The following is a 24,530-nucleotide window of genomic DNA, read 5'->3' on the forward strand; positions in this document are numbered from 1 at the left end:
TCTATAATACCCTAGAAGTTCTTGAAGAAGACATCCTCCAGCTCAACAACAAGAAGCACAATGGGCCTGAGGATCCTGATCCACTCGGTCAGTCATGCTCATGTTCATGCCTTGCATCCTGTGCATGATCCCCCTCACTTTTGAACAAAGGTTTTGCGTGCGTCGTAGTGCTGGTCACCCCATTGGTGTGGAGAATTCGCCCGTATCCTAGGTGAATCTCTATTATGTCAGGGCGAGTCATCATGCCTATGACGTTGATCGTCTTGTCTGCATGGCTGGTCATCCAACTGTCAGGGTGAACAATCCCGATTGCGAGGCGAAAAATCATGACGTTGGGGATAAGCATCCTGATGGCATGGAGAATCATCACGTCGATGAGGAAGAGTCCTCTGTCTTCGTTGAGAATAATCGTCTCGGCCACGGGGAACATCTCTATGCCCTTGTGGTAAGACGCCATCATGGTGTTGAGGAGAATCTAGTCGGTGTCGTGGAGAAGGGTCCTCACGCCACCGAGGAGGCTCCTCCCGGCAACATGGAAATGGCTCATGCACATCCCCCCACACAGTTGTCGGCCCTACGACTGGCCATCTGTCGTGGGTGTGAAGAGGCTATTGTTTGGCACTCGGTTTTCGGTTCCCACAGGCACTCTGCTGCGAGAAGCCAGACAGTCGTGAATCATCTTGTTCTGCACGACTGTGACCTTCAGGAAATTCGACAGCTGTCGGATGCCGTCAACGATGTCTCTGTCTCCCTGTTGTTGGATTGCATCTGCCACTCTAGTCGCGGCCTAGACATTTTCAATCAGGGTGCACATGACTCGGGAGTCGCCTAGGCCTTTGGCTACAAACTTGTTGATATCTTGCCCTCGTCAAACTACAGACCGGGATGTCTGCTGATGTTGCCGACTGTTGTCCGCTAGCTCTTGCTCTCAGGCGATGAGGTTTCGGTGGCTTTGCGCAAGGCGAGCATGCTCAGCCAGAGTGGAATGACGTGACACCTCTAAGACTTTGTCAGCCGGTGAATCCCCTGAGATCGGGGTGTTGAGGAGCTGCTCGACGGTTTCCTGAGTGAGATTTTGAAGGAAATATGCCCTAGAGGCAATAATAAAGTTATTATTTATATCCTTATATCATGATAAATGTTTATTATTCATGCTAGAATTGTATTAACCGGAAACATGATACATGTGTGAATATATAGACAAGCAGAGTGTCACTAGTATGCCTCTACTTGACTAGCTCGTTGATCAAAGATGGTTATGTTTCCTAGCCATAGACATGAGTTGTCATTTGATTAACGGGATCACATCATTAGGAGAATGATGTGATTGACTTGACCCATCTCATTAGCTTAGCACTTGATCGTTTAGTATGTTGCTATTGCTTTCTTCATGACTTATACATGTTCCTATGACTATGAGATTATGGAACTCCCGTTTACCGGAGGAACACTTTGTGTGCTACCAAACGTCACAACGTAATTGGGTGATTGTAAAGGTGCTCTACAGGTGTCTCCGAAGGTACTTGTTGAGTTGGCGTATTTCGAGATTAGGATTTGTCACTCCGATTGTCGGAGAGGTATCTCTGGGCCCACTCGGTAATGCACATCACTATAAGCCTTGCAAGCATTGTAACTAATGAGTTAGTTGCGGGATGATGTATTACAGAACGAGTAAAGAGACTTGCCGGTAACGAGATTGAACTAAGTATTGAGATACCGACGATCGAATCGCATGCAAGTAACATACCGATGACAAAGGGAACAACGTATGTTGTTATGCGGTTTGACCGATAAAGATCTTTGTAGAATATGTGGGAGCCAATATGAGCATCTAGGTTCCGCTATTGGTTATTGACCAGAGACATGTCTCGATCATGTCTACATAGTTCTCGAACCCGTAGGGTCCGCACGCTTAAAGTTCGGTGACGATCGGTATTATGAGTTTTTGTGTTTTGATGTACCGAAGGTAGTTCGGAGTCCCGGATATGATCACGGACATGACGAGGAGTCTCGAAATGGTCGAGACGTAAAGATCGATATATTGGATGACTATGTTCGGACACCGGAAAGGTTCCGAAAGGTTTCGGGCATATACCAGAGTACCGGGGGGTTACCAGAACCCCGGGGGGTTAATGGGCCTACATGGGCCTTAGTGGAAATAGAGGGCAGCAAGGGGAGTGTGGAGTGCCCCCCCCCCCAAGGCCCAAACCGAATTGGTTTAGGACAAGGGGAGTCGGCCCCCTCTTTCCTTCTCCTCCTCTCCCTTTCCTTCCCTCTCCTACTCCTACTAGGAAAAGGAGGAGTCCTACTCCTAGTGGGAGTAGGACTCCCCCTCTTGGCGCGCCTCTCCCTGGCCGGCCGCCTCCTCCCCTTGCTCATTTATATACGGGGGCAGGGGGCACCCCATAGACACAACAATTGATCATTGATCTCTTAGCCGTGTGCGGTGCCCCCCTCCACCATAATCCACCTCGATCATATCGTAGCGGTGCTTAGGCGAAGCCCTGCGTCGGTAGCATCATCATCACCGTCATCACACCGTCGTGCTGACGAAACTCTCATGTGAAGCTTTGCTGGATCGGAGCTCGCGGGACGTCATCGAGTTGAACGTGTGCAGAACTCGGAGGTGCCGTGCGTTCGGTACTTGGATCGGTCAGATCGTGAAGACGTACGACTACATCTACCGCGTTGTGCTAACGCTTCCGCATTCGGTCTACGAGGGTACGTAGACACACTCTCCCCTCTCGTTGCCATGCATCACCATGATCCTGTGTGTGCGTAGGAAAATTGTTGAAATTACTACGTTCCCCAACAGATGTTGCCTGTCACCAGATACAACATTGCTGGTTGCGGGAGATGAATCGACCGGTGCACCCCATCGAAGGCTAGACTGGGGGTATGCCAGCCATGAAAACTTCCGACATGGGACTCTGAGTCCCGCAGCTATCTTCCTCCTCGAAATCGGACTCCAGCAGATGGATCAATGATTCATTGTCCATCATCTCGACGAACTGGCTTGCTCAATGAAGAAACTATGGGTGAGGCTTGCCTGAGCGCTTTCTACGGCATCATGGCGCCAAAACAACCGGCTGATGCGAACCCTAGAGTTGAAGGCTCAAAATGCCCATGCCATTGGTCTGATAATGGATACTCATGCCGGCATGTTGGCGCAATTCGGCAGAGCTTCAAGATGCCACATTGAACCGTCTACGGCGAACTCGAGGACACCGAAATGGATGCGGCCAAAAGGAGTTGACGAGAAACCTCAATAGACGCTCTCCCCAAGGTGGTTGCCAACCGTCGTGGATATAATCCTAACAATAATGGGGGGTATGTAGAAGCAATCGTATCTATCAAACAGTACAATGGGAGTATGCTCAAGAAATTATATAGGTTTGGGCCCTCTTTGGTGAAGATAATACCCTACTCTTGTGGTGCTCTTAGCTCTTGGCGTAGGTTAGAGTGTCAGAGAGTTCAACCCTCGGTCTAATGCCTTACTCCCGGCTTATATAGAGTGTGCTCGGAGGGGGTGCCATAACCGGCTGGTATAAATGCTATTGATGGTCACATGTATGAAGTACTGTCCATGGCTATTACTACCAATAATTGTCGTACTTAACTTAGATCATACTATGGTTGAGTAACGAAGGTAACAAAGACATCATGGAAGTCAAGGTATCCTAGAACGCAGCCGACTGTAGGCGGTCCGACTGCTCCTGTCTTCCTGGTGACCAATTGTTGGGTCTTGTCCACTAGGGGGTTCACGATGGGACAATAGACACTTGGTCTCCTCCAAAGTATCCCTCTGGTATCTGATGCCTTGGGCTGCAGTTCTAAAGGGACTGGTGTAATGCCCCTTAGCCCATTGTTTTTTGGACTGTATTCTTGATTGGCTTGGACCCTAGGCTGGGCCATATGTGTTCTTGGGCGTGCCCCTTAGGTATAACCCGTCATGATCGATCCCCATGGGTCATCACACATAAAAAGGAAGAACATAGTCCTTACAAATTACAAGTTTACTCGATCTTATGTAGTTATAGTCTCCCATGCATGAATTCTTCAGGAGATGCATGGAAGGGCATCGAGACGAGATTGATGGAGCTGGGAATGATGGTTTCAAAGTGCTTTTAAAACAGACATCCTATTTTTGTGAGTAAATTCCATTCTTTACCTCTAGTTCACATTTGTGACAAATTTTACGTTACTTACCAGAAATTCTCAATTTTTACTCCATGTAGTGAAGCTTGTGCCACAAAGTACTTATTTCTCAAATCGGAGATCATATTTTACATACTCCCTCCGTCACGGTTTAGAAGGCACACTTGGAAATTCTCTGCGACCTAGATGGTTATCTATTGGTTGTGAGATGGGTTAAAAAATAGCATTCACACTACGCATACATATAGAAATAGTATATCGAAGTACTAATTAGCTACTAGAAATAAATGCAATACGCCCTAAACCTTGTCTATTGTGAAAACATACGCAAATTTAACTGTGCCTTCTAAACTGTGACGAAGGGAGTAGTACAAGTTTTAACAAAAAAAATACTTTTCGAAATGTGTGAGGTAGAATAACCACCTGCTCTACTCCCTCCATCCGTTTATTCAGGGCCTAAACCAAAGCCAGAACGTGGGAATAACCATCATCATCAAACTGCAATAAGTAGTACTCAAGATTTTCTATAAAAGTGATACTATGTAATAAGAATACCATTGCTGTTTTCCTTTTTTTAGCGGCAGAATACCATTGCTGTTTTGGAAACGACAACTGTACGTGTACTGGTGCTTCGCTGTAGAGAGCGTGCAACAGCTAGCTCATGAATGCACGCGGTATCAATCCATCCAGCACTAGCAGTAGCTGCATGCATGCATGCATGCACGCAGGCCGTCGCGAAGCTCGTTAATGGCTGCCAAAACGCCTCCGCGTGAGAGAAATGGACTCGTGAGTCCGCTATATAACCTGCACTTCTCTCCCCTCTCCTCGTCCACTCCGCCGGCCCTACCCCCGGATCGCCCCCCTCCGCTCACGCCCTCTTGCACCGCCGGACTCCCGGACCTCCTTGCCATGGCGGCCGCCGCGCTCAGGGCTCAGCTCAACGCCCTCGTCGACTCCATGTTCACCACGGTGAGTCCCCTTCCCTTACATCCCATCTAATCGCCGTGTGCTTGCTTGTGATCTGGAATCACTGGGCCGGATTGCCTGATCTTTCCTCTTGTGTGATCATCTAGGGTATTGTGGACGAGGCTTTCCAACACCTGCGGTCGGTGGAGCAGGAGGGCTTCCTCGCCGAGGTCGTCAACCTCTTCATCCACGACGCCGACAACATCCTCAACCAAGTCGCCCACCTGCTGTCCGTACCACCGCCCCTACGCCCTCCCTCCCCCTCTGCTAGCTCTTGCTATCTCGTGTTGGGTGGTATTGATTTCATCTGCTCTCTCTGCTTAACTTGTGATTCGCAGGAACCAGCCCGTGGTGAACTTCAGCAGGGTGGGCGCACTGGTGCATCAGCTAAAGGGGTGCAGCGGCAGGTGATGACCATGATAAACCATTTATTTCCCCGGCCCATTTTTAACTCTCGACGCCGTGCAATTAAGATGTGTTTGTCATCGGCATGCAGTTTTTGTGTCGTTTGCGTTGTCGTATATAGTCGTAAGTAGAAGAGCCGAATTTAGTTGTGTTCCGTGCAACGGAAGTGCCGGTACCCATGCGAACGGCAATGTTATGGGTCGGCGAGGATAAGTCCGTCGTCTTGCGAACGTTTCTAGTATATATTATACTAATGATATGCTATATATTCAGCGGTGACAACGATCGCGGTTTTTCTCGAATGTCAGCGGTATCAATGTTGCTTCTCTTCAGGTGTGCCGGTACATCTGGGCATGTTATTCATGTTGTTTGCGCCTGTTGTGTAACCATATTTGGAAGAGTTGGGTTTAGTTGTGTTTTCTGTAACAGAATTGCCGGTATTACTGCCAGTGTCAATGCTCTAGCTCGGCAAGGAAAAAACTATCGTTTTGCGAATTTTTCGGGTATTAATGTACGTGATGCCGACCGTAGGTTTTTTGGTTAGTCCACGACATCAATGTTTTTTTTTCTGTTTAGATGTGATGGCGCAGACACGGATCGTGTCGTGTGTGGCTGTCTTATAACCATATGTAGAAGGGCTGAATTTAGTTGTGTTTTGCATAACAGAGTTGTCTGTATTCATGCCAATGGAAATGTTATAGCTCAGCCAAGAAAACTTTGCCGTTTTGCAAACAAATTTAGTATTGTTGAATCTGCATTTCAACCAATGGCATTATTCTAGGTTAGGAATGAGAAATTTGTCGTTCCGCAAGCATTTCTAGTATTGATTATATGCTATTCTATATGATGCCATTGTTCATTTTCTGGCTTCTGGACGTGTCGGCGCAGGGTGTATACGTCATGAGCATGTGACTTGTGTCATTTGCACTGTCGTATAGCCATAACTAAAAGGTCCAACTTTAGTTGTCTTTCGTGCGTGCCAACGTTATGACTCTGCAAGAAAAAATTTGTTGGTTTGTAAATATTTCCAATACTACTAATCTGCTATTGCACATCAACCCATTTTTTTCTAGTTTATCGAACAATCTATTGTGTTGACAACCATGATAAGAAATGACACCTTGTGGATACGATTGTGACATCGGAAGTATGCTTATGTGTATCAACGTGCTGCAGCATTTAATAAGTTTGAGAAATTTCTAGTTCCCTGATTGGTGCTTCTTGGTATGTTTTCAGTGTTGGTGCTAAGAAAGTGAATCTCTCCTGCACCCACTTCCGTCAGTCTTATGAGGCAGAAAGTAAAGAAGGGTTAGTACTCAGTGTCTTATTATATTTGTTGCACAGTAATTATTCTCCACTCTATGTATTTTTCAAATTTTGCATATAAACCTGTGAGTTGAATATTTAGCTCAAACCAACCTAGTATTCTTTTCACTTGATCTGCAATCACATGATTGGTACAATTTGGTTCATTATCTGAATGTGCTAATGTTTGATGCTCCTTTTGTAACTTGTGGGCTTGACTTCTATTTCTAGCACAACTGAGATGGTAAAAGCTTTTATTTTTCAAATACAGGATCAAAATTTCTGAACCGTTTCTGTTCAGTTCGCTTGATCTCTCCAAAATTTGATAATGTGTATGTTTGCATTATTCCAGGTGCCTCATGGCATTGGACCTTGTTAGGAATGAGTTTTATGATGTGCGCAACAAACTACAAACAATGATTCAGGTAGCACCTTATGTGCCTAGCTATGTTGGCTTTTGACTTCCGATTTCTCACTAGTATGATAATCCATAGATTGCTCATATATCGTTTAGGATCAAAATGAATAACCTGAATCTTATTCTTGTTCGGTGTTAAAATTTGTCTAAATATACTTTTGGGTTTTCTAAAACACTTAATAAGTCGAGGTGTTTGAAATTATCATGCCTTAATTTTGTCGTCTCTTTTAGTAGATGTATGGGGTAGCCCTACAAAGTGGAATTTCTCTGTTTCCCATCATAACTTAACAAGTATAAAGGAGTAAGATGTGGACCAACTTGTAACTAATTTGTGAAACCATGTGACTTGAGCACCACAATGCGTTGTAGACCGGTCGTACTCATTAACCTATTATTCTTTTGATGCAGCTGGAGCAGCAGATCACGGCCATGGGTCCTCAGTAGTAGCAACTGAAGCAAAAGGATCATGGCCCCATATGATCCCTATCATGATGGGGTGTATGTATCGCTAAAGATGTTCAAGTGGTGTCTGGGTTTGGAGGGCGTGCTCGTAACCCTGTGAAAGACACTTGTTGTCATGTGTGTCAATGTTTGTGTCTGTCAACTCTATGTACCTTGTGTGTCATGGATTATTTGGTCGGTTGTTTGTTGGTGACATGAATCTCTCTCTCTCTCTCTCTCTCTCTCTCTCTCTCTCTCTCTCTCTCTCTCTCTTCGATTACATTCTTGTGGAACTACACCAGAGTGTGACGTGTGTGTGTCTGCCTTGTGCTCTAAAGTGTTACTACTGGCTGGTATACCGAGAGTGCAGTAAATCACCATTTTCATTGCTGGTTGTTGCATCCGTTTCGAACTCATCTAGGATGACACCAAGCTCAGCAATGAGATCGACTACAGTCAACTCGGGCATCCTCTTTGCATATCCCAGACGGATGACCTCCATCCTCATGCATGAGTTGCACATTACACACTTGGGTAGCTCCTCAACTGAAGTTCCTCTTCTAACCGGGTTATTTCTCAGAGACAACTCTGAGTTTCGGTTTCGAAAAGAAAAAAAACTCTAAGTTGCCACTGTGGACTTTAATTACCTCTGGTATGATAATCTAGGGCGTTGTGGACGAGGGTTTCCAACACCTGCAGTCGGTGGAGCAGGAGGGCTTCCTCGCCGAGGTCGTCAACCTCTTCCTCCACGACGCCGACACAACATCCTCAACGAAGTTGCCTTCCGATTGTTCGTACCGCCGCCCCTACGCCCTCCCTCCCCCTCTGCTCTTGTTATCTCGTGTTGGGTATTGATTTCGTGTGCTTTGCTTAACTTGTGATTCGCAGGAACCAGCCCCTGGTGAACTCCGACGGGGTGGGCGCACTGGTGGATGAGCTCAAGGGGTGCAGCGGCAGGTGATTGCCATGATAAACATTTTATTTCCCTAGCCCATTATATAATTGTCGATGTCGTGTAATTCAGATGTGTTTGTCATCGGCATGCAGTTCGTGTCGTTTTCGTTGTTGCATAGCCATAAGTAGAAGAACCGAATTTAGTTCTTGTTTCGTGTAACGGAAGTACCGGCAGTATCCATGCCAACGGCAATTTATCACTCGGTTAGGATAACTTTTTCTCCTTGCAAGTGATGCTTTGGTATTAATGATATGCTATTCAGCCTAATGGCGGTTTTTCTCGTATGTCAAGGTATCGGTGTTGCTTCTATTCAGGTGTGTCGGTGCAGTGTATACATCAAGGGGGTGTTATTCATGTCGTTTGCGGCTGTTGTGTCACCATATTTAGAAGAGATGGGTTTAGTTGTGTTTCCTGTAATAGAATTGCCGGTATTACTGCCCAGTGTCAATGCTCTAGCTCGGCAAGGAAAACAATTGCCGTTTTGCAAACATTTCTTTTCTTTTCTTTGCGGGGTTTTTGCGAACATTTCGGGTATTAATGATTTTCTATTCTATGTAACACAAAACCGTGGGTTTTGGGTTTTTCCACGACATCAATGTCATTTCCATTCAGATGTGATGGTGCAAACACGAATCGTGTTGTGTGCGGCTGTCGTATAACCAGGGGCGGAGGCAGGATTGGAGCTTAAACGGGGCCGAACATGGTGATTCTCACTTAGAGGGGGCCAAGAAAGCTAATTTTGTCTAAACATCATGTCTAAACTAGCCTTAAGTACAAAATCATTCGTATTATACAATGCCATAGGGGGGGCCAGGGCCCCTGCTGGTCCCCCCCTAGCTCCGCCACTGCGTATAACCATATGCAGAATGGCTGAATTTAGTTGTGTTTTCGTGTAACACAGTTGTCGGCATTCATGCCAATGGAAATGGTATAGCTTGGCAAGAAAAACTTTGTTTTGTGGGAAAATTTATTGTTACTGAATCTGCATTTCGACCAATGGCATGAGAAATTTGTTGTTCTCCAAAAAAATCTAGTACTTTATTATATTCTATTTCACATAATACCAATGTTCATTTTCTGGTTTCTGGTATGACGTTGTTTCTATTCGGACCCGTCGGTGTGGGGTGTGTACGTCATGAGCATGTGGCTTGTGGCGTTTGCACTATTGTGACATCGCAAGTATGCTTATGCATATCGATATGCTGCAGCGTTTAATAAGTTTGAGAAATTTCTTGTTCCCTAATTGGCGCTTCTTGTATGTTTTCAGTGTTGGTGCTAAGAAAGTGAATCTCTCCTGCAACCGCTTCCGTCAGTTTTATGAGGCAAAAAGTAAAGAAGGGTCAATATTCAGTACCTTATTTATATTTATTAACAAGTAATTATTCTCCTCTCTATGTATTTTTATAATTTTGCATGTAAACCCGGCGAGCTGATTTCGTATATTTAACTCATACCAATCTAGTATTCTTAAGATCTAACCTGCTTCTTCAATTCATGTGCAATGACATGATTTGTAGAACTCAGTTCATTACCTGAATGTGCTAATCTTTGATTATTATCTTGTAACTTGTTGTCTCTAGACTTCTGTAGATAGCACAACTGAACTCTTAGATGGCTAGTGTGTTTTTTTCGAACAGAGGGTTACATTTTCTGAACCATTTTCATTCAGTTCGCTCGACGTCTCCAGAATTTGACAATGTGCATGTTTACGTTATTCCAGGTGTCTCATGGCATTGGCGCTTGTCACGAATGAGTTTTCTGATGTGCGCGACAAGCTCCACACCATGATACGGGTAACACCTTTTGTGCATACGTTGGCTTTTGACTTCCAACGTGTCACTAGTATCATAATATATCCATAGATTGGTCATATATCCTCATTTAGGGTAAGAAAGAATAATTTTCTGGTGTTCAAATTTATCTAGATATACTTTTCGGTTTTCTAATACACTTAAGTCGAGGTCTTTGAAATGTGTATGTCTTATTTTTGTCATCACTTGTACTAGATGTATGGGGTAGCTCTAAGAAGTGGAATTTCTTTGTTTCCCATCATAACTTAACAAGTATTGGAGTAAGATGCGGACCAACTTATAACTGATTTGTGAAACCATGTGACCTGAGTCGTAGACCGGCCGTAGTCATTAACCTGTTATTCTTTTGTGCAGTTGGAGCAGCAGATCGCGGCCATTGGTCCTCGGTAGTAGAATTTGAAGCAAAAAGATGATGGCCCTGTGTGATTCCTGGCATGTAGACGTGTTCAAGGAGTGTCTGTGTTTGGAGGGCATGCTCATAACCCTGTTAAAGAAACTTGTTGTCATGTGTGTCTGTCAACTATATGCACTTGCGTGTCATGGATGCCCGCAGGCTGTGTGTAAACTCTATGCTTGATTTGGTTACACAGTACACACTTTGGGTGGCTCCTCGACTAACGTTCCTCTTCTGACCAGGTTATTTCACAGAGACAACTCTGAGTTGCCATGAGTAGCTACTCATGCCCCTTCGTCTAGGGTATGTTTGACTGATAAACAAAGTTAACTCTACCATTTTTTTGAGGAAATTATAACAAAAAAATGTTCAAGACCAAGCTTTGGCTCTTGGTTGGTTAGATATTTACCAAAATCATTAGTACACCCAGTCCATGCCCTTCCTGTTCCGTGCGTAAGGCGACACATAGGGTGAGCAAACATGCAACCTCTCCAATCATATTTCGGCTAGGTCCACTTACATTTATCTTTTGTCGCTGGCACGAGTTGGTTCCGCTGTTTTTATGTTCTGTTGGTACTTTTTTATTTGGACTTTTATAACTACCAAACGTTCGGATTTTAGCAATAGGCAAAAACTATTCTTATTCCATTCTAATTATATACATGCATGCATTAAAATAATTAATTTTCCTTTCACATGCGCTCCTCCCTCTAATTACATGCATATGTGCACTAAAAGACGAAAAGATGATGTCATCCTAGATTTTTTTAAAATTTCAAAATGTTTTGTAGCTCAAACCGTCGCTTCGATTGAAAAACCGTCTTCACAAAAAAAAATCTTCTCGACGAGATCTTCGAAACTAGATCCCATGTTGATATATTCCGATAACTTTTTTTCGGACCAAAAGTTACCACATCTGGGCTACGTAAGTTATCACATTTGTCATACATAAGTTACCGTGTCACTTACAGAAAAGTTTTCGTGGGTGTGTTTTCAACAAACTTTTATCCCAGGGTCAAAAGGTGATTATGATGTTTGTAGTGAGTTATCAGCTTTGTTGTGTATATTATCATGTTGCGGAAAAATTATCGGGTATGTTTTTCAACAATTTTTATTAACTCGGTCAAAAAATTACTGTGATATTTGTATATGAGTTATCATCTCTCATGTGCGTGTATTATCATGTTATTTACACGTGAGTTATTTGGAGGTATTTTTTAACAACATTTTTCCTTGATCAAAAAGTTACCACATCTAGATTAAGTAAGTTATCAGCTCTGTTGTATGTATATTACCATGTTATTTACACAGAAATTATTAGGGTATGTTTCCAACAAACATTTATCCCGGGGTCAAAAGTTACAGTGGGTTTTGTAGCGAGTTATCAACTCCATTGTGTATAATACCGTGTTATTTGCACAAGTATCGGGAATATGTTTTCCAACAAATCCCCCCTCCCCCCTTGCGGTTCACCTAAGTATCAGGTATGTGGTGCTTCTATTACCATGATATTCACGCAAGCGTTATCGAGGTTATATTTTTCAACAATTTTTCCTCGGGGTCCAAGTTATCATGGTGTTTGTACCTAAGTTATCATGTATATGATGAGTTATTATCATGATGTTTATACAAAAGTTACTGGGGGTACATTTTGACAACTTTTTTCCTTCGGGTCAAAGTTGTTGTGGTGTTTGTGCCTAAGTTATCAGGGTTGCCATGAATAAAAAAACATGTTGTTTACACATAAATTATCGGGGAGATGTTTTAATAATTTTTCCACCCTCGGTCGAAGTTACCATGACATTTATACGTAAGTTATCGGGTCCTGGTGCACAAATTACCATGACATTTGCACAGAAGTTACCGTGGTATATTTCAACCCAAAAAGTCCCTCATGTAAAGTTGCCATGATATTTACAACGAGGCTACATGGATAAAGTATACAACCCCTTGGTATATGGAAGACTACAAGACAACTTGAGGAATCCAAAAAAAACACAAGACCAAAAATGTTTTTTTGGCTCATATAAAAGTGAAGAAAAGATTAATTGTCATATTTCTACTTATCGGACAACAATCAAGACATGGTGAGTTAGTCAGTACAGCATTGCTACATCATAGGGGTTGTTGGTTCGAGTCCCACTTTAGACGATTACTTTTTCTCGAAAATTTTACATAAAAGGTTGATATGCATAACATCGAATATGTGATGTGCATGGTCATAGACACCACAAGCAAAGGTTTTCGAACTCATTCATTCCATCACTACCACTAAATTGCTCAGAGAAAAAAAGTACTATCATTGGCAGACAAACGAATGGAAGAAGATAATGCCTTGAAATTAGTTTCATGGACAAAGCATGCAAACTGCTAAAAAAAAGTGTTTTAATTGTGGTGACGTCACTCTATAGGTCAAGTATGATGATTATCATTTACTCTGCTAAAAGACTTGTAGTGGTGTGGTGGTTGCCCGTGATAGGTATTCTCTAGGAGACTCGATTTCGAACCCTGGCTGTGGCAATTTATTTTTTAACTTTTTCGCCTACGATGGCAGTTAACAAGAAAAAAAAGGGGGAAAGGGAATCGGGAGTGGGAGGGATCTGGTCGTTCGGATCTTTCGCGATCTTCCGAATGTTCGGAAGATACATTTACCATTTTTATTTATCAGTCTAGTTTTCTGTTAATTTTTTCCCCTCAACAAATAATTTTCTGTTATCGCTTATTTTGGTTTTTATTTTTATATATAATTTTCCTTTTATTTTTCTATTTGATTTTTTATATTTTTATTTATTTTCTTCTTTATTTCTTTTTTACGTTTCTTTTTAATTTTCATTTTATTTTATTTCTTATTTCTTAGTGGCATTTTTGTGTGGTTCCTTTCTCATTTTATTATATCTAAAATATTCAGGATATTTTACAAAAAGAAATTATAATCCAGCATTCTTTACTTTCGATGAACATTTTAAAATTTTGTGAACATATTATAAAATACACAGACATTTCATAAGTACTACTAAATAATCATTTTCGGAAATTCACAGTAACATTATAAATTAGCGATTGTTTTTCAAATTTTGGGATTTACACTAAAACAAACATGCGCCCTCTCTGATCATTCTAGGCCAGGCCCACTTCCATTTCACTCGTGTCGCTAGCAAGAGTTGGTTCGCTGATTCCTTTTCTTATACTAGACGACACCCCACGCGTTGCAGCAGGAACATGGGGGAATTGGTTGTGATATATTATTTTTGTTATTTTGTTTCCATGCATTTGAATATGGCACTAAAGATTTAAAATACATTTTTATTTGATTATATATTATTACAAAATAAATATTAAGTTGTATCTCTCATGCATGTTGAGAGAAATAAAAGTAGTGGAGTTGATAAAGTGGTATGTGTTCATGGTGAGGGAATTAGTATAGGTAGCATTTTCATGCATGCATGTTTGAAGAAATAAATGTAGTGGAGTAGATGATGTGGCATGTGTGCATGTTGATATAAATAAGGTAGTGGGGATGAACTTCTTAGGTATATAGGATTAGTTGTTTCTAGTTTTCTGTAGCTTTCTGGTTGGGTTTTCTTCCATTTTCGGGGAATTACTTGTTTTTTCTTCCATTTTCTGTTTATGTCACCTTTATATTTTGTATCCTTTTATTTCTATATTTTGTTCATTTTCCCTTTCTTTTTTCATTATCCTTTTTTATTTCTTCCTTTTTGTTTATGTTTGTTTCCCTTTATTTTATTATGATCTTAAAATTCATGAACCTTTTCTAAAACCCTTGAACATTTGTATAAATCATCATTCCTTACTTTCCATGGGCTTTTCTATAATTTTTTGCATATTTTGAAGTTCATTAATATTTTCTAAAATATCAGCACTTTGAAAATTCGGCATTTTTAAAAATTTGTGAACATTTATAAAGTTTTACGAGCATTTTATAATTGTGTGAGATTTTTTTAAAATTATAAAATGTTTTTCAAATTGATGAAAATAATTAATTCTTGCAAATAGTTTTTACATTTATGACTATATTTTAGAAATCCTCAACATTTTTGAAATTCGTGACAATTTCATAAACTGTTTGACATTCATATATGACAATTGTGAAAATAATATTATCTTCTAAAAAATTAGAAAACATTGAAATACTGAGCATGGCCAACTAAAAAAAAGTTCGTGCACCACTCATCAGTTACCGGCGGTCGAGCATTTCGTACTACCTGAGCAAAATTTACAAAGGATCGTCAAAACCAGGTGACGGGCAGCTAGCTCACCAGCGTAGAGGCACACGTTTGCCTCTTGTTCCACGCATAACACGCAGAATAGGAGCTCTCCATGTCCATAGCCAAGTCTAGTTATTCTAGTTATTACTTTTATAATACTCTCTTTAATCCAAAATAAGTGGTAGAGTTTAAAACTAAGGTTAGATCAACCTTAGTTCAAAACTATGACAGTTACTATGGACCAGAGGGAGTAGTAACGGACTGACCCTGAGGCACAGGCAGAGAGACCCAAAATCCTTTTCATAGCAATTATCATCTTTTTTTGAGACAAATAGAATTTATCATCTGAAAGGGCCCTAAGCATCGGGTTGGGCTGGGCTGTGACTGTGCATTACGGCCCATGTTTCGCACCAATGACCAGCTCTGGGCCGCACGCCCCACAAAGTGTGAGCTCTCTCGTCCACGTACTCTTCTTAGCCAAGAGGTACGGGGAACCTATTCCCCGCTCAGGCCGGGGAATAGCGACCAAACACACACACACCCGCCCGCAGTATGTGGTCCGTGTGATTCTCTTTTTTTGCCTGTTTTCTCTTTTTTTTACCTTTTTATATTTCTTCCTTTTCAAATCTTTGACTTTTCAAAATCATGAACTTTTTTAAAGTAATGAGCAATTCTTAAATTCATGAAAGTTATCAACAATCATGAACAAATTGGAACTTCATAAAATATTTCAAAAATCGAGAAGAATCTTCGTCTCCATGATTTTTATAAATATGTGAACAATTTTCAAACTCATGAATATTTTTCAAATTCGTGATTTTTTTATGAATTCATGAACATTTGAAATTTGTGTACCTTTCTCAAACTCACAAATATTTACTGAAATTTATGCCAATTTTTGAATAATGGACATTTTTTCAATTCCTCGAACAATATTCCTGAAAACATCCGTGAATTGTTTCTGAATTTTCGAAATTTTATTGAAATTTACCTATCATTTTTTAATTCAACATTTTATGCAAGTTGGGAACTATTTTACATATTCATGAACATATTTAATTCGCCAAATGTTTTCAAATCAGAGTTTTAGAAATTCAAACCATTTTCTAAATTTGTGAACATATTTTTAATTCATTAATAATTTAAATATATTGATATTTTTTGAAATTTTTGAACAATTTAAAATTTTGGTGAACATTTTTTTAGATCCGGAAACTCAGAACATATTTTGAAAATCAGGAACAATTTTTTATTGTGTGCAAAATTTTGGAAAAAGACAATACAAAATAGGGAACATGCTTTGAAGTTCATAATGTTTTTGCTAATCCCAAACATTTATTAAATTTTTTTCATATGGTTGGGCCCTGCGCACAATTATAAATGCAACTAAACTCAGCTCATATGTGCGGCGAATCTTGGGTCATTCGGACAGTCTGCCATGTTAGACCCGAGAGTCTCTCAAGTTTTTATCTCTGTTCAAGTTGTTCCCTGCAAACACTTGTCTTTTGTTTTGTCTCCGTCCAAATTGTTCCCACTGTCTTGCCCTCTTCCCGACGTCGTTGTCGTCCCTCGTCCAATCCAACCCGAAGTTCATCGCCATCCCCCATCTGGCTTAACTAGGAGCTCCGTCGTTGTCACCCGTCCGGCCCAGGTGTCATCGCCGCCCTCGACGCCACCCAGAATATCATAGTCCGCCCGACGTGCACCTCGCCCAACATGTGTTTGATAAGATTTTCAAGCTATTTTTAGTTTTTCCTTGTACATTTGTAGGGTCATGATGGATTCGTTTGAGGATGAGTTTGTTTACGCGGAGGTTGATGAGTTTATTTACAAGGAGTTCTTCAATCCGTTGTCATCAGACGACAACTACGACGATGATGAGTTGATGATAAGGATGAGCATATCAAAAAATGGAGAAAGAAAAGAGCATGTTCTCAACTTCTTCGGGTGGGATAACTGTTGCCCCAAATATGATAAATGGTGGTCATAGAGATCTCTATGTCGACTACTTTAGAGCCAAGCCGACATGTCATGTGGGCTTCTTTTGGCATCGCTACCATATTTACACGCCTTTATTCTTGTGCATGGTAGGATGAAGGAATATGATCCTTCATGGCGAGAAAGGATTGCATTGGAGCACTCTCCCCTCTCCAGAAATGCACAGCTTCTACGAGGATGCTTGCATATGGTACAATTGTGGATGCCATTGATGACTATGTTCGGGTGGGAGAGAGCACATGTCTTGACACAATGATGAGTATATTGACACTTTCATGGTGAAGGTGTTTGGTGATGAGTACCAATGCCATGGACTCGAAAAAACTTTTGGCAACTATAGTAGCAAGAGGTTTTCTTGGTATTCTCATTCCAGACAATTGCATGCATGGGGGGGTAAGACCTTCCCGGTAGGTTTACCATGTCGGGATCTCATGACATCAAATAGGCCACCATCATACTCAAAGCAGTTCTTGTGGATTTGGCACTCTTTATTTGGCAAGCCAGGCTCTCACAACGACACCAACATGCTTCAACGACCTTTGTTGTTTAGAAGACTTTGTGATGGGACGCTCCGACGTACAACTACACCATCAACAAAGCATGATTACACCATGGAGTAGTACCTTGTCGATGGCATCTGTCTTGATCAGTGGGCGGCTATTGTGAAGACTAACTCTGAGCCCCAAGGTACAAACAATGTCTCTTTGCCCGAATGTAAGAAGGTGCAAGGAAGGATGTGAAGAGGGCATATAGATTCCTCCAAGCATTAGGGTATTACTCTGGAGCTACGAATATATAGGATCCCAAAACACCATGGGAGGTGATGACTGCATACATGATTATGCACGACATGATTGTGAAGGATGAGGATGATGGGTTCATCATGCTTTGGATCTTTAGCTCCTCAATTGTTTAGAAGACTTTGTAATGGGTTGGTTTTTCATACTTCGGATTTCGAAAAATCTGGAGCCCCCGCGCGAACAAGAGGCACAGCATGCGGTCAACCTCCAAGAAACGATCAACAATTTCAAGATCAATGGATGCATGTACAACCATTTAATGATCACTCAATGATCATGTGAAACATACGTGGATCATCACTGAAACCATTAGACTTGTGATGCTGTTTGAGTTTTATGTTTGAACAGCATACTTCAAATAATATTTATATTTTAATTGCGCACTTTCTAGTTTCAACTACTTATTTCTACGTTCAATCCATATCGTTCTAATTTTGAACGAATTCAGTTAAAGAAAAGGAAACAATAAAAAAGAGATTAACCGGACAAATGGGAAAGACGAAATGGGCGCGTCCTTGTCCGAGTAGACAAAAAGGTTCCTGTCCACCACGGACACGTCCGGAGTATATATGAGACAATTTTTTGAATAAATTCAGTTAAAGAAAAGGAAACAATAAAAATATTAGCCGGACAAATGGGAAAGAGGAAATGGGTGCGTCCTTGTCCGAGCAAACAAACAGGTTCCTGTCCACCACGGACACGTCTGGAGTATATATGAGACAAAATTAACACATTGCAACTGGAGATACTCTAAGAGCAACTCCAACGCGCCGATTCAACGGACGGTGATTTTGTCCGTTTTTTATCCGTTTGGATCGGCCGCCCGCTCGGCGTCCGCTCTATTTTTCTTTTGGGTCGGCTGTGCGCCCAATGCCCGTGACCCATTTGATGTTCGCGCACAAATTTGAAAAGGCGTGTGACCATATATCATGCCTGCGTTGGTTTTCTCCAGTTGCGCGGCGACGGTGAGGGCGACGGAGGCCGATGCTTCGTTTCTTGCGCCGGTCGCGTGTCTCCGGCCCTTCCTCTTGGCCTACTCCTGGGCCCGCTCCTCGGGCGTCAGCTGCTTCTTCTTCTTGGGCGTCGCGGCGGTCTTGCGGGGGGTGCAGGGCTTGCCTTTGCCGGAGGGGGCGGAGGTGATGCCGGACGAGGCGAGGGAGGCGAGGCCGGCGATGGCATCGAGGGCGTCATCCATGGCTAGCGGACGAGAGCGCGAGCGGGCGGGAGGGTTTTAGAAAAATGATGAACAATTTGCCACCGATTAACGGGCCAGGGGAAGTAGTTGGCGCGCGCCCGCGCGTCCGTCTCGTGTCAGCGCCGACGCAAATGAGGCTCAATATTGGGTCGGAAATGGGTCAGCAAGCGGACGAAAAGTGGACGCGCATCCGTTTGAGTCGGCGCGTTGGACCGGTTTTTCTGTCCGCGCCGACCCAAACAGACAGGCGCGGACAAAATGGGTCGGCGCTTTGGAGTTGTTAAGGATCAAATTTATTATGGTACCGTGTCGTATACTCCAAAGTCAGCCGGCTTAAGTTCGCTAGAGGACCGCAGTCCCATGCATGCATATGGAAAACTTTGACAGAATTCCCAAATCGCAGAGGAAGAAGAAGAAGAAGAAGCAGCCGGTCTCCGTCTCCGGTCACACAAAAGTCTGGTGCGTCTGCACGTAACAGAGCTCGCGACTGACGGACCGAGTCTCACACACGGGCAGGCCGGAGATTCATTACTATCACCATCATATCATCCGTGTCACTGATCCAAATGAGAACTTACCCTCTATTTAGAAGAATTCAGAGCAGGCACAGCCGTCCTCCATTCAATTCGGTTAGGCCAAATCAAATCAAATCAAAGCCGCCGCATGCCAATTCATTACTAACTAACTAACTAACTACTAACGAACACCATCCTTTTCCAAAAAACAAAAACTAACGAACACCATATCTAGCAGGCCCCCTATCCTAAAATCTCAAAACGTGCCCCACAAATATAAGATCATTTTAGGACAGAAGGAGTACTTTTTAGAATACAAGTTTCTCTTCATCTAGTGGATTTCCTATAACTTAATCCCTACAAATTTTCGTACACAAATTTAAACAAGTTCATTGAAAAATTCGACAGCGGTGCCACATTAACATCACACATAGTATAATTAAATTGTCCATTGCCTACTACATCAAGACCGCATAAACATTTAACTAGGTCCTAACTCTACTTGCCGTTGCCCTTAAGCTACTTTCAGAAGTTCGAGTTCCTCATCGGCGAGTTCATCAACCAGTCGATCGTGCACTCCTCCGCCATTGACTACAAAGAAGGCTTGGTTATTGGCGAGGACCTCCGGGTCCTCCTTCAGGAGCTTGGTAAGCAACTCGACATCGGTGCGTTCGGCCACGAGCAGCGCATCAGCATTTCGGTGCTCTTTCTCCTAATCACGGGAGGCGGTCCAAATGACACGAGGAGCGAGATCGAACACTGCCACAGTGGCGGCAGGGAGGTTAAGACTCACTCGCGCCCACGAAAGCGGCACACAATAACGGCTTAGGCGTGCACCACTTCCTCTGTGGTGGCAGATATGCCTCGCTACACGCGGCCCACTGCGACATTGCATAGCTCCGTCACAAACTTGCCCCACAACTGGTAACAGACGTCATGGTACTTCGGTGGCGACGACTGTTGCGATATTGGCGGGGGAGCTCGGGTAGATGCCGCTGGGGCTCGAAGCTGCAACCGAGAACGAAACTTGGGGCGACGGTAGTGTCAGGGAAGATGCGGCGGGAGCGACTCAGGGAGACGCGGTGTCGAAGTCAAAGAAGACGGTGGGAAGGGCATCGTGTGATCTGCGGGAGGTGGTGTTTGGCTCGGGAGATGGTGGAGCTTGACCGTGGTCGTGACCTCAAGCTTGATAAAGGCGGCGGCGGCGGCCCGAATCGGTGGCGGGTATGCCTGAATCAGGGGTGACATCGACGAAAATGGATGCACGGCGGCGTGGGCTAAGGTTTTAGAAGGCGGCGTCGGGTTTTATAGACGGAGTTGGGCCAATCGACAGTGCGCCATAGTCAGTAGTCTCCCCACTTTTTCCTTTTCTAAGAATACATCACCATTTTCAACAATTAAAAATAGGCTAGAGAGCAAACATGGACACATACATCTTTTAGAAACTAAAAATTTGAGAAATCTGCTAGAGTAGATATCAGTTAAGCCCTCGAAATTCCTCTGTCACATAATATAAGATCGTTTTCGAAGCTAACTAGGGAGTACTAGTTTGGTACTAGCCATGACATGTGCAGCAGTCCCTTTGACGTTGAGAGATCATGGGGTAGTACGTACTAGGACACTGTTAATGTCATGGAAATTCCCTTGCTCGTTCGCTGGCTGCCTCTAATCAATAAACACCGGACCGGACCGTCGTCTTCCGCCGGCCGGCCGCTCGTGCTCATAAATTGCCGCCGGCAGCTTTCCTTCCCGCCCCCCTTTATAGTACGCTACGCGTACTCTCCTAGGTAGACGACGACGGTTGACGGTCGTGAGATTTTCTGCTAGCTACCCACCTACCCTACGCATTCGCCCTCTTCTTGCCGTGCGAGTGCTAGCCTCCGGCCATGCGGAAGGACTTCTCCTGCTTCCGCGACGGCGCGGTCACCACTCTCGCCGTCGCCGAGCCGGGCTCCTCCGCCGACCGCCTCGACCGCTCGCTCCAGGCCGCCACCGCCTGCGTCTACCGGCTCGCGCTCGCCTCGCGCAAGGACCTGCTCGTCACCGTCACCTGGACCCGCCGCTCCGTGGTCACCAGCACCCCCGTCGCCGACGCCGCTGCCGCCGGGGCCACCGGGCTCTCCGTCGCCGTCGAGGAAGTCCAGGCCGAGGCCTCCAGCAACTCGAAGCCGACGCTCCCCCCGTCGTCCGCAACCCCGCGGAGGTCGGCGGTGAAGCCCGCGGCCACGGCTACCGCGCAGCAGCGGGTCGTGCACCTGATGCACAAGAGGCGCGGGAGCCGGGCCTTCGTCACGGAGGGCGGCACGGCGGTGGCCGTCCACTGGGACACGTCGGAGGCCAAGTACGCGGCGGCCTCGCCGGAGCCCTGCGGCGGGGAGTACCACCTCGCCGTGGTGGCCGACGCGGAGCTCGCGCTGCTCCTCGGCCGCGGGGCCGCGCGGGAGGAGCTGTCCCGCCGCTTCGGCGCCGCGTCGCCGCGCCCCTTCGCGGCCCTGGTGAGCCGGCGCGAGCAGCTCCGCGCGCCGTCGTCCGCGGAGGCGGCGTCGGTGGCGCACAGCACGCGGTGCCGGTTCCGGGACGGCGGGGCGGAGCACGAGGTGACGGTGCGCTGCCGCGGCGACCGGCGGAGGACGTCCTCCTCGTCGGGCGAGCACGTGGACGGGGAGGTGGCGGTGAGCGTGGACGGGAAGAGCATCGTGGAGGCGCGGCGCGTGGGGTGGAACTTCCGCGGCAACCGCACCGCCGTGCTGGGCGACGGCGCCGTGGTGGAGGTGATGTGGGACGTGCACGACTGGTGGTTCGCCGGGGGGCTCGGCGCGGCGCAGTTCATGGTGAAGGCGCGCGGGCCCGGGCCGGCGGACGGCGGGCGGGTGTGGATGGACGAGGAGCTGGCCAGCCAGGGCCAGCCCCCCGCCGGCTTCTTCCTCCACATGCAGTGCTACCGCCGGTGACCGCCCCGCCCGAGATATTCCATCCATCCAAGTTGTTATTACTAGCTTAGCTGTATGTATGTATGTACTCCGACCTCCGGTCGCCGTGATTCTCCCTCTGCCGAACACACAAAACAAAACAGTTGACAAAGATCCCGTCCCTTTCCCGACGTCGATAGTTCATCAAATCATACGGCGATTTGACTTTCATGGCTCCGATTGAATCAACAACGACCTCACACATTTTTGATTTTTTTACCAGATCGACAAGGAGATCAGCATCGGCATCATCCGACATGTGCCGCTAAGCAGCTTCCAAATGGCGTAGATTCCAGTAGTGTGTTTGGGCGGGAGAGAGGTTGGGCGGCCGATCGTTGTTGACTGCCGGCCTACTCCTACGTCGATCGGCCGCCATTACTGCGGGGAGCAGGCAGCGCGGCTCACGAGGCTGGCGGTCGCACGCTCACGGAGGCGTTGCGTTTGGCAGGGAGCGCTTTACGCCACTGATCTACTCTGCCCGCCTCGATCGGCCGGCCGCCATTAATGAACGGAGCAGCCAGCTCCATCGGAGACGGCGTGCATGCATGCAGCTACAGGTGGACCGGCGGGTGGATGCCGGGCCGCTCCGGCCGGGGCGGGTCGCGGTCGGCAGCTCGGGGCATTTAAGGCGGCCACGGGCGCAGCTACGCTACGCTACAGGTCGACGACGGCAGCCGCGCGCAGCAGACCAGACGGTGTCCGGTCCGGTCCGGTCAGGTCAGTCAAGGGTTTGACCGCCACGTTGGGTTCTGTGTTTGGGCCCCACCGGTCATTGACCCAGAACCCGCAACCGATCAAACCCTTCATACTGGTCCGAATGTTCGGGTTGTTTGCCACGCCTCAAACCCAGCCCATATATCTGTCACCACGACGATGACGCCCCTTCGGCCGTCGACGCCTATGTCGAGGAGTACTATTGCCGCTCCGAAGACCCCGAGGGGAAGGAACCGGCGAGGGCTAACGCCCCCTTGCTCCATCTTTTATCTATTGTGGTGTTTCGATAAACTTGGTGTGTCCAATCTTTCGTTAACTTGCTATCTCATGTCTGGTTTTTGTAATTAAACTTGCTGTGTATGATCTATGATCTAGGCTATGTTGAATTTATCTACGTACTCTTTTGATCATGTTGCATTGGGTTGCATGGATTTGGGGTTCGGATATGAGGAGGATGGCCACGGACGTGGAGAAACGAGAGGTGATGGGCATTGTCCATGGAATATAGGGGTTCAAATTTGGACATTGTGGTTGTAGATACTTTAAAACCAAAAATGCTTTACGAAATGGAGCTTCGCTCTCTACTCATTGTACCCCACTTCCCTCCCAAACGCCCGGTGGACAGACCAAACAGTACTGTCCGGACCAAAACAGTCACCCGATTAGACCCCCAAACTTAGCCGATATGTTCGGGTTGTCCGGCACCCCTCAAATCTAGCTCACATATGATGTGGGTATGGGCAACCCAGACACGCCCAGACGCGGCTGCCACGTTGACCGGAGGGACCAACCCCAAATCCATGCAAACCATCCCCAACCTCGACCGACCCACCCTTTCCACCGCTTCACCCTTTGCATAGCTTCGGCGGTGTCTCCACCCTAGCCCCGCCACTATCCACAACACACATCGCCCCCGCCACTTCTCCCGTCTCTCCGGGCATCCTTCACTGCCCCAGACTACGCCCCGGTACATCCTGCTCTGTTGGCCATACAACTAGCCCGACATATGTTTGACGAAATGTTGAAGTGGATTTTCTATATTCTTTTGCTCATTTTTGGGCAAATGATGTATTCGTTGGACGAAGAGTTTGACTACAATGAGGTTGATGACTACATGTTCAAGGAGTTAATTGATTCGTCGGATTTAGACATCAATAACGACGAACATGCTGACATGATTGTGGTGGTGATGAGCAAGTAGCAATTTTCCTCATGTGGGCGACCTTAAAGTTTACCAAACTAGTAAAAGCTTGAAAAACA

At 45.3% G+C, this 24,530-nt stretch overlaps 2 protein-coding genes and 1 pseudogene across 3 annotated transcripts; all 3 read left to right on the forward strand.

The window, feature by feature from the left end:
- Positions 1 to 4,875: 4,875 nt before the first annotated feature.
- On the forward strand, positions 4,876 to 7,913 carry LOC147974364 (histidine-containing phosphotransfer protein 2-like). 2 transcript variants are annotated; one of them, XM_087517423.1, is made up of 6 exons: positions 4,959 to 5,127; positions 5,232 to 5,353; positions 5,463 to 5,531; positions 6,766 to 6,837; positions 7,187 to 7,259; positions 7,661 to 7,913. In XM_087517423.1, the coding sequence occupies exons 1-6, from the start codon at positions 5,068 to 5,070 to the stop codon at positions 7,694 to 7,696; spliced, it is 432 nt and encodes a 143-aa protein (XP_087373549.1). In that variant the 5' UTR covers positions 4,959 to 5,067; the 3' UTR covers positions 7,697 to 7,913. The 2 variants fall into 2 exon arrangements, with proteins under 2 accessions (XP_087373551.1, XP_087373549.1); XM_087517425.1 differs by lacking the exon at positions 7,187 to 7,259 and having other exon boundaries at positions 4,876 to 5,127.
- Positions 7,719 to 10,849, forward strand: LOC147974365 (histidine-containing phosphotransfer protein 2-like; annotated as a pseudogene).
- Positions 10,850 to 21,033: 10,184 nt separating this feature from the next.
- Positions 21,034 to 23,660, forward strand: LOC147974366 (uncharacterized). Its single transcript, XM_087517428.1, has 2 exons — positions 21,034 to 22,534; positions 22,780 to 23,660. The coding sequence occupies exons 1-2, from the start codon at positions 21,474 to 21,476 to the stop codon at positions 22,823 to 22,825; spliced, it is 1,107 nt and encodes a 368-aa protein (XP_087373554.1). The 5' UTR covers positions 21,034 to 21,473; the 3' UTR covers positions 22,826 to 23,660.
- The last annotated feature ends 870 nt before the right edge of the window (positions 23,661 to 24,530 follow it).

The sequence above is a fragment of the Triticum urartu genome, chromosome 4A (assembly GCF_056163025.1).
Source record: "Triticum urartu cultivar PI428250 chromosome 4A, HENAU_Tu73, whole genome shotgun sequence".
Classification (NCBI taxonomy): domain Eukaryota; kingdom Viridiplantae; phylum Streptophyta; class Magnoliopsida; order Poales; family Poaceae; genus Triticum; species Triticum urartu.

What these genes read in the sequence shown, in the direction of transcription:
- LOC147974364 (XM_087517425.1), top strand. Translation starts at nt 4,906, where the DNA reads ATGGCTGCCAAAACGCCTCCGCGTGAGAGAAATGGACTCGTGAGTCCG. An exon ending in AACCAAGTCGCCCACCTGCT is followed by an intron (nt 5,354 to 5,462) that starts GTCCGTACCACC and finishes TGTGATTCGCAG; the next exon opens with GAACCAGCCCGTGGTGAACT. An exon ending in CTAAAGGGGTGCAGCGGCAG is followed by an intron (nt 5,532 to 6,765) that starts GTGATGACCATG and finishes GTATGTTTTCAG; the next exon opens with TGTTGGTGCTAAGAAAGTGA.
- LOC147974366 (XM_087517428.1), top strand. Translation starts at nt 21,474, where the DNA reads ATGCGGAAGGACTTCTCCTGCTTCCGCGACGGCGCGGTCACCACTCTC. An exon ending in CACATGCAGTGCTACCGCCG is followed by an intron (nt 22,535 to 22,779) that starts GTGACCGCCCCG and finishes TTTTTTTACCAG; the next exon opens with ATCGACAAGGAGATCAGCAT.